Source organism: Dendropsophus ebraccatus, chromosome 12 (genome assembly GCF_027789765.1).
Source record: "Dendropsophus ebraccatus isolate aDenEbr1 chromosome 12, aDenEbr1.pat, whole genome shotgun sequence".
In the NCBI taxonomy this organism is placed as follows: domain Eukaryota; kingdom Metazoa; phylum Chordata; class Amphibia; order Anura; family Hylidae; genus Dendropsophus; species Dendropsophus ebraccatus.
The window spans coordinates 66,891,856-66,901,159 of record NC_091465.1 but is presented as its reverse complement, the minus strand read 5'-3'; the positions used below and the strand labels follow the sequence as shown (position 1 = coordinate 66,901,159).

Below are 9,304 nucleotides of genomic sequence, written 5' to 3'. Positions count from 1 at the left end.
TAAATCTGCTGCCGCTGCCTCCACATAGCTGGGAAGGGAACATTTTTATGGGACTCCAATTGGGTTATGTCGCCAGCTTGTGGCCAGCTGTGATATGACCGCTTCCTCTAAATCTGCAAATTGCTTAGTGTCTTGGAGTGGAAAAGGGGTTAAGAATGCAGCACTTGTTCATTCCATTAATCTATTTTTAATAGTGCCACATCCACTTTCTCAGTACAGCCGTGGTCACTATTCACATCTCACAGCAAACATGGCACCAAGGGTGGGTGGCATCAAACCTGCAATATAATGGTAAGGGGTGAAAAAGAGGAAAATCTCTGGTCAGTTTCAGAGAATTTGTACATTGAATTCTATAGTGAATCTACAAATCGGGTAAAATCGACTTGATCTTCCCAAGCAATGGAGGACAGTTTGTGTCTGGTTCATTGACATCACAGGCTGAGAGTATAGACAGCAAAGTCAATGCTCCACACATCAGATGGTGCAGCATTAACACAGAGGCGCTGCTGATGGATGACATCACCAGACTCATAAAGCTACATGACCTAGGATGGGTAAGAATGGGTTAAAAGTCATTGAGCACCATGCCCGAGGATGGGTTACAATTGGTTAAAAGAGCAATTGCTCCAGGATCATGGGTGTTGGAAAAAAAGAGAAAAGAAGCCCACATTTCTCTGCTTAAAAGGGGCACTCCAGCTAAAAAAAAAAAAATTCTTCAAACCAACTGGTGTCAGAAAGTTATATAGATTTGTAATTTACTTCTATTTAAAAATCCCTGGAAGTGCTTTATTCTTTCCAGTCTGACACAGTGCTCTCTGCTGCCACCTCTGTCAGTGACAGGAACTGTCCAGAGCAGTAGCAAATCCCCATATACTATACTATATGTGGGGCACTGAATATTGTTTATTGGGGCTTTGCCGTCACTGTTTATCTTGGACATGCGGTTGGCAGAGAAGTTTCCTGGAGGTCATAATTGAAGGCATCCCTCTAGCACTTTTTATGTGAGGCATTATGCTTTTTAGGCTGGTCAGTGGGTGCTATTGTTTATCTGGTACCCTCATGATACTATTCTTTATCAGGGTCTATCTCCAGGCACTGTTTATCTGGCACACCCAGCTGGGCTGATTCTTGGTCTTGGGGGGTATACCGCTGCCACTATCACCCACTGCGTTTTATGTTGTGCACTTTGCTGACACGGCTGTCTGTGGGGGCATTCAGCTGGCGCTATTATTTATCTGGGGCACTGTTGGTTTTATTCTATATTAGGAGCTTTCTCCAGGAACTATTTATCTGGGACACCAGGCTGGCAGTAGGACTTCTTGGAGATATACTGCTGCTGCAGGGGTACTCTATTAGTGTTGATGGGGGACATTCTGCTGGTAATGTTTATGGGAGGCTATCATTATGGGGACATGGCCTGTACTCGTGGATCAGAAAAAAAGCCCAAGCTCAAAAATGTGCTTTCCCTTTTAGAGGACGTGATAGTGCGGATGCATGCATTGCAGGCTGGGCGAGCCGTACACCTAATGTGACGTGCTGCAGTGAGCTCCAAGAATCCAGACCTGCAGGAAATGTTAATAGACTCTGGTACCAGGGCTTCACAGAGTCCAGCGCCTGAAGTCTCCAGGGCGGCCAGTCCTGATTACACAGCATGTTGAGCAAATTTCCTTTTACAAAGTATATGTTTATGTAGGACAGGGAGCATCTGCAGTAATTTCACAGTATAAATACAGCACCGGAACAACTGTGTAAATACAAGACTATATTAAACACACTCTTAGACAAGCAAATCATCCCTCCGGCACCTACTGCTAATACCAGGAGGGTCTGACGGTAGTTCCTGCCTGTCCATCATTGTTTAAGGGGACTCTTCACAAAGTATAGAAAAGATTTAAAATGCACCTCTACTCAGAAATAAAAAGATACATAAATTATTACAAAATGGCATAAGCAGCAATCCCCAAATCTTTCCAAAGTTTTCAAGAATTTTTAATATTGATAGGTCATTGATATGAGATCAAGGGCCTGCTTTAATGTACCACTACTCCTATACAAGAGATAGTGCTGTACATTTAGTAGTGGCATTCAAGTCAAAGACACTGAACTACATGCAATACAAGGCACTGCCACTATAGAAAGTATGGTGCTGTGCTGTGCTGGCAATGAAGAGGCTGCAGCACTTGCCAGAGCATTGCAGACCCTTCAATCATTGGGGGATCAGCATTAGCAGTGCTGTTCCTGAGGAGAATTATGGCACATTTGCAATAGTGAATCTGACCCTCAAGAGCAGCATGCAGATGTAGCATCAATAGATTTGGTTGCCCTGGCTATATTCCAAACCCATTGGATTAATAGGGATCCTGCATGGAACTTGGCCAGCATGGGACATCCGAGTCAAACAGATCTTCATGTCTGCACGCAGCTCCAGTACTGTTTAATAAGCATAATCCACAGCAAAATTTGTAGGTGAAAGTCTGCAACAAATCCACATGAAATTCTGCACTTTGTTTACATTTTCTAAAAACAAAAGAAACAAGACCCTATACAGGTACCTACTAGATGCCATGAAGGTTCATCTGGCCCTGGATATATCTTGCTGTATAACAATGCAACAGGGCTCATTCTAGCTTTTCTGCTGCCTAATGTTGAAATCAGGGCCGGACTGGGACTAAAAATCAGCCCTGGCATTTCAGAGCACACAGGCCCACTCGCCGCGCGGTGAAATGTTATGAGAGGATGTTGTGAGCGCAGCACGGCTACATGTTGTATCATCACGGCCATGACTGGAATTACAGATAATAACACAGTAAATGGGGTCAGAAGCTTCTGTCTCTGTACTGTGTAGCTGAGCTGTAGTTACAGGTCATCACCAATACACAGTGTACAGAGACAGACTGCTTCCTGCCCCGGTCACCGTGCTGAGTTTAACACCACCACCACATACCTCCACATACTGACTAATACCACCGCATACTGACACCACAGCATACTGACTAATGTCACCACATACTGACTAATACCACCGCATACTGACTAATACCACCACATACTGACTAATACCACCGCTGCTACTAAATAACATCCACTGTACACAGATTACTATCACCTCATACAGTCATATAGAGGTACCCAGCTCTACACAGGTTCTGTACACCACATACATTACAGTGCAGTTACATCAGGTGACTCACAGGGGACGTCTTCTCTGATCGGAGTTCTTCCCTTTTCATTTTCTTCTCCATCTGCCCTGGGCCCTCCGAGCCACGAATCCACAGAATCTGCCAGACAGACATATTAGGCTCCTCACCCTGGCACCATCCTCATCTCTATACTAACTGCACATCTGCATTGGCCCCTTTACACCCTCATTTAGTATGTAGGCTGACTCTATGTGACCCCCGTATAGTATATGCATCCCTCTATTTAGCCCCCTAATAAATGGCCCCCTCTCCCCCTATGTTGTCCCCCCTTATAGATGACCCCCTCTCCCCCTATGTTATCCCCCCCTTATAGATGGCCCCCTCCCCCCTATGTTGTCCCCCCACTTATAGATGGCCCCTTCTCCCCCCCCTTATAGATGGCCCCCTCTCTCCCCCCTTCCCTTATAGATGGCACCCTCTCTCTCCCCCCCCCTCCCTTATAGATGGCCCCCTCTCCCCCCCTTATAGATTGCCCCCTCTCCCCCCTTATAGATGGCCCCCTTTTCCCTACCCCTTATAGATGGCCCCTTCTCCCTCCCCTTACAGATGATCCCCTCTCTCTTCTCCCCCCTCCCTTATAGATGGCCCCCTCTCTCTTCTCCCCCCTCCCTTATAGATGGCCCCCTCTCTCTTCTCCCCCCTCCCTTATAGATGGCCCCCTCTCTCTTCTCCCTCTGTCACTTATAAATGGTCCCCTCTCTCTCCTCCCCCTGTCCCTTATAAATGGTCCCCTCTTTCTTCTCCCCCTGTCCCTTATAAATGGCCCCCTCTCTCTTCTCCCCGTCCCTTATAAATGGTCCCCTCTCTCTTCTCCCCCGTCCCTTATAAATGGCCCCCTCTCTCTTCTCCCCCCTCCCTTATAGATGACCCCCTCTCTCTTCTCCCCCGTCCCTTATAGATGACCCCCTCTCTCTTCTCCCCCGTCCCTTATAGATGGACCCCTCTCTCTTCTCCCCCTCCCTTACAGATGGACCCTTTCTCTTCTCCCCCCTCCCTTACAGATGGCCCCCTCTCTTCTCCCCCCTCCCTTATAGATGACCCCCTCTCCTCCCCCTCCCTTATAGATGGCACCCTCTCTTCTCCCCCCCTCCTATATAGATGGCCCCCTCTCTCTTCTCCCCCTTCCCTTATGGATGGCCCCCCCTCTCTTTTCCCCCTGTCCCTTATAGATGGCTCCCTCTCTCTTTTCCCCCTGTCCCTTATAGATGGCCCCCGGTCACCGCAGCCCTTCCCGCTCCTGTCACCTCTTATCACCGGAGCTGCACGGCCAGCTCCGGTCACTGCTGCCCGCTCCTGTCACCTGTCACCGGAGCCCGCACGGCCCGCTCCGATTACTTGTCACTGGAGCCCGCACGGCCCGCTCCGGTCACCTTTCACAGTAGCCCGCACCGGTCACTGCAGCCCGTTAATGCCCGCTCCTGTCACCGGAGCCCGCACGGCCTGCTCCAGTCACTGCAGCCCACTCCTGATGTGCTTCTCTAATCTAATCAACGTGAAGGAGCATGGGGTCGCTGCGGCTGGCTGTAGTGCACATACAACGTGCGCTCCACGGCCGGCCGCAGCGGCCTCACGCTCCTACTCCAAATTGATTGGATGAGCACATTAGGAGCGGGCTGCAGTGACCGGAGCGGGCCGTGCGGGCTGTGGTGACCTGGTCGGGCCAGGACAAGAGAGAAGGGCTGCGGCGGTGATTTTTTTTTTTTAAATAATATTTTTTTTTTATTATGCAGCCCAGGCGGCCCACGGACTGGTAATCTGGCCAGCCCAGCGGGCATTTGCCCGGCTCGCCAGATTACCAGTCCGGGCCTGGTTGAAATCTGCATCTTACAACATTACCAGCAAAGTGTACTGTATACTTCTATAATAGTTACCAAATACTCGCTACATTCCCCATCCTGACTGACTTGCATTCCATATCTGTGTCTGCCAGCTGCTGATCATGGGGTAATGGAGCCAACAATACAGAATGAGAGAAAAAAGGGGTACAGCCACTCCATCAAACTTTGCAATCTGATACCTGAGACAAGATACTCATCTTGCCTCAAGACAAATACAGCCCTGCAGTCCAGACACATGGCGGAAGACATGGTGCAACCAGGGCCATAAAGATGACTATCACACACTATATATTACATACATCATTATGGAACAGAGTAATAGTCTGGGGCATAGAAAGAAACTTTAATCCATAGCAACAACAGAAATCCAGAAACTAGAGATCACAGGAGTAAGGGCATGCTGGGACTTTAGCTCCAGGAACTGCTGAAGAGCCACAGGTTGGAATTTGCTTAGTAGAGTTAAGACAATTTTGTAACCCTTGGTCCAGAACCTCAAGTATTCCATCTCTGCCCTTCAATGCTCTCTAAAGAGCAGAACAAATAAATATATTGAAGATGAATGGCCAGATGGAGTCCCACATCTGGTGGCAGGGAACATTCTATAATTGGAAACCAGAATTTATATTAAACCAACAAATTCCTTATCCGGCATAACGTGAAAATAACTAGTGCTCACATATATTAAAAGTGACGACTGTGCAGAAGTACGTCATGTGGTGCCAGCCTGCTAAAGAAGGGAAGCCGAGCGCAGATTACAGCTGAACAGTAAAATAGGATTCCCAGATTGGGAACCTCCATCTATTAACCAAAGCTGAGAGCAGAACCCAGCCTGGTCAGTATTAGGTGGAAAGTGATGGGAAATATAATTGGTATTTAAAGGGACAGTAACACTTTTACTTGTCTAATAAATTTTTTGTCTCTAAAATCTTGGGTTTATTAACCCATAAAAATGCATTTAAAAGTTCTAGACACAAGGGGTCTCACTCCAACTGAATGTAGTTTACTGTTTTTTGTTACACAGAAGGCAGTTTTGGGGGTTAGGGCCTAGCTAGTACTATGTGCAGGAGACAAGGCTGTGTTGTATGAATGTAGGCTCAGATAGCCTGCCTCCTCCAGGGGGGGATTCAAGTCAGATAAAATACATGTTGAATCTTCTCCTATCTTGCAGACTAGCAACTCGTTCCATACTTATCTTTTCTTCCCCCAGTTCTGAGCTGCTGCTTTCTGCTGAAGACACAGAAAACTGTGTATGAGCTATTCAGCTTTAATCTCCCTCTTCCCTTCTCCCCCTGTCAGTCTCTGCACTCTATAATGCCAGGAAGGTTAATCTGAGGTCAAGTTGCTGATGACCTCACTGTGATTAACCCTCCCTGTACATTTGAATTCAATGGCAGCAAGCAAAGATCTATGTACAAACCCATCCTACAGGCAGTCACTGGGGGACGCAGAGTCTGAGCCGCCCTTGGGAGGACTACAAAAGTAAACCTGTGAAGACACTCATCTGATTAAAACACTGAGAAGACGGACGTTAAAAATTACTTTACTTTTAATGCATTTTTAGGAAGGAGACCATTATCCGGAGAGGTAGACAGCATGCCAAAGAACGTGTTACAGGAGGTGTCATTAGACAAGGGGATTCACAGCAGTCCTCGGATTTCAGAGCTTACAAGGTAAAGAAAAAGTTGGCGTCAAGCAAGCAGGAGAAGCAGCGCTGAAAAGATTATCACATTTGATGCTATGAAGTTTTCCCTTATCCGAAATAACAAAATCTGTGTCGCCACCTCCCTCCCTCCTCCATCCGGTCTATGGAAATATATTCATATATGTATAGTAAATACAGAATACAAATACAAACAGATATAATACACATAGAAAGATAGATACATGTATGTATAAAAAGTGCAAAGCTTAATAGATGGAGAAGCCTGGGGGCTATTTTGTCGCCCCTCCCCCGCCCGTCATCCATTAGCTGATACTCCGGGTTGTTTGCAGTAGACCAGCATACGTTCATATGAATGATGAATGAGCCTTCTCCTGGGAATTCTTGTGCTTGACACAATTCCTTCCTATTCCCCTGTCCCCCCGCAATGAAACCGAGAAGGACTAACGGCGGCACGTCCGAACAAAGTGCATGTGCCACACATAATCTCAATTAACCCAAAAAGGATGACCGGTGGCCTTTTTTTTTTACTTTTTTCTTTTTTATCTTTGTTTCTCCCAAGTCAGCAAGATTTGTAATCAATATCTGAAAGTCCGAATGCTTGGCTTTCATCTACGGTCGGCTCCCATAATCAATCTTGTAGCTGACAAGACCCTTTTCAATTACAACATAATGTAGGACAGTCTTAAGACAACTACAAATACTACATCTTTCTTCCACTTTGACAAAGACGATGACTGCGTGAAATAATATAAACTGACGCCCACTCTTCCTGACTTGACAATGGTTGTAGGCCGCCATCTTGTGACACCCTACTCACCGGCACCACAAGGGGCTTTGGTAACAGTATTTAAAGGGAGTTATTGAGGCTTAGAATAACACACCTGCTTTCTTCCAGAAACAGCACAACTCTAGTCCTCAGTTTGGCTGTGGATTGGCATCTCGGCTCCATTGAAGTTGATGGTGCTGAACTGCAATACCACACACAACCTGGAGACAGTTGTGGCACTGTTTTGCAAGAAGGTAGCTGTGTATATAACCAGGACAGCCCTCTTTGGGAAAAATGCAAACCCCTTCCTAATCTTACACACCGGCTTAAAAAGGTAATCTGTCAGCTACACATCATGCTCAAAATTCAAGTGTCAAGAAAGCAGTTCTGAACAGCAGCATGCATGCCTCCTCCCTCCCCTACTCCTGGTTAGCAACCACATTCATTTTCCTTAGCTGTAATTCAGATGTGAATTGCACAACCTGTGTTGAGGCCAAAGTTGTAGTCCCAGCCTTAAAGGGACTAGCCAGTGACTGGCCAGATCTCATCTTCATGATCTGTGAAGAAGACACTTCTACAAGGGGATGTCTTCAAGAGACAATCCCTTTAAGGGATGTGGAAAATATTGGATGATAACAATAATGGAGGTAACAAAATAGGCTGATAAGTTTTGCATGGTCGTCCAACTAAGTCCAAACAGGAGCATTCGGCTTCCCCTTTTGGGACAGCTGCCAATCCAAAGGGGACACGTCTAACAGAACAACCCCATCAATGTAGAAAAACACAGAATTGCAATAAACTGTAAATAACATTTCCAAATTTTGAAATTTTAGGGGTCGTCCCAAGGCTGAAAAAGTTATCCCTTATCCAGAGGACAGAAAATAACTAGCGGGTCTGACTTCTGGGACCCCCACCAATAACAAATGGGGGGGGGGGGGGTCTTATGTCCCTCAAGGGAATGAAGCAGGAGCACTCATTCTTGGACACCATCACAAATAAGTTCAGCGCAATGTTTAGAAGGTGGTTGGGCAAATGACCTCTGTTCTTGTCATAGGTGGGGGTCCCAGCAGTCAGACACCACCAATCACCTAGTTCTCCCCTATCTATGGGGAGAACTTTTAATCTTTGGCGAGCCCCTTTAAGCAACAAGCCTCCCTAGGAATTTCATGATCATACCAAAAGCATAAGGATACAAGAATGAGCAAATGGAGCTATAAGTTGCATCCCTAGGCCTGAACCTATGAGGTCTACTTGCTTAGCCTGCGACAATTCTATCTACATTGAAAATATAATCACACAATTTTTTAAGTATACAAAGGCAGTACACTTTCAATATACAATAGCTACGCAATTTCAAAATGGCGTATGGGGCGGAGGTTTCTGTGACGTCAGCGGCATATCATCGGGAAACACGTACTTTGTCAGATGTGAGATACATGATGTCAGTTCTGAGTTATGAACGGAGTGTAATAATTTAGTATATGACGGTTATGAGTAAGTACATGACCAGATGACTGTGAAGAACCGTCCAGGTAAGAAGTGGAGTCTGGGTACAATGCCGATGCACACAGAGAAGACGTGGTATTAAAGGCTGGTCATGGAGACAGGCTCTGTGAGGTTGTAGTGTCTTCTGTGGGCAGGATTTCAATGCTACTGTCTGGCTGGCTGGGGGACACACTGTCGGTGAGGTCCAGTTCGTGGACCTGACTGGGAGAGAGGGGCTGGGGTGGGCTGGCTGTGTCCGTACTAGGCGCTGGACTCTTCGCATCCACCATGCCGAGCAGCTCTTTAATATTAATAGGTAATTCCTGAAAACAGAAAAAAAGTAGATGAAAGG

The 9,304-nt window shown here is 46.5% G+C and overlaps 1 protein-coding gene across 2 annotated transcripts in view; it reads right to left on the bottom strand.

Moving 5' to 3' along the window:
* Positions 1-6,562: 6,562 nt before the first annotated feature.
* The window catches only part of TBC1D17 (TBC1 domain family member 17), a 47,515-nt gene continuing 44,773 nt past the window's right edge, over positions 6,563-9,304 (bottom strand). For both annotated transcript variants that reach the window (XM_069947229.1, XM_069947230.1), the window contains exon 17: positions 6,563-9,275. In XM_069947229.1, the coding sequence (XP_069803330.1) occupies positions 9,063-9,275 (213 nt within the window). In that variant the 3' untranslated portion in view covers positions 6,563-9,062. The remainder of the gene's footprint in view (positions 9,276-9,304) is intronic.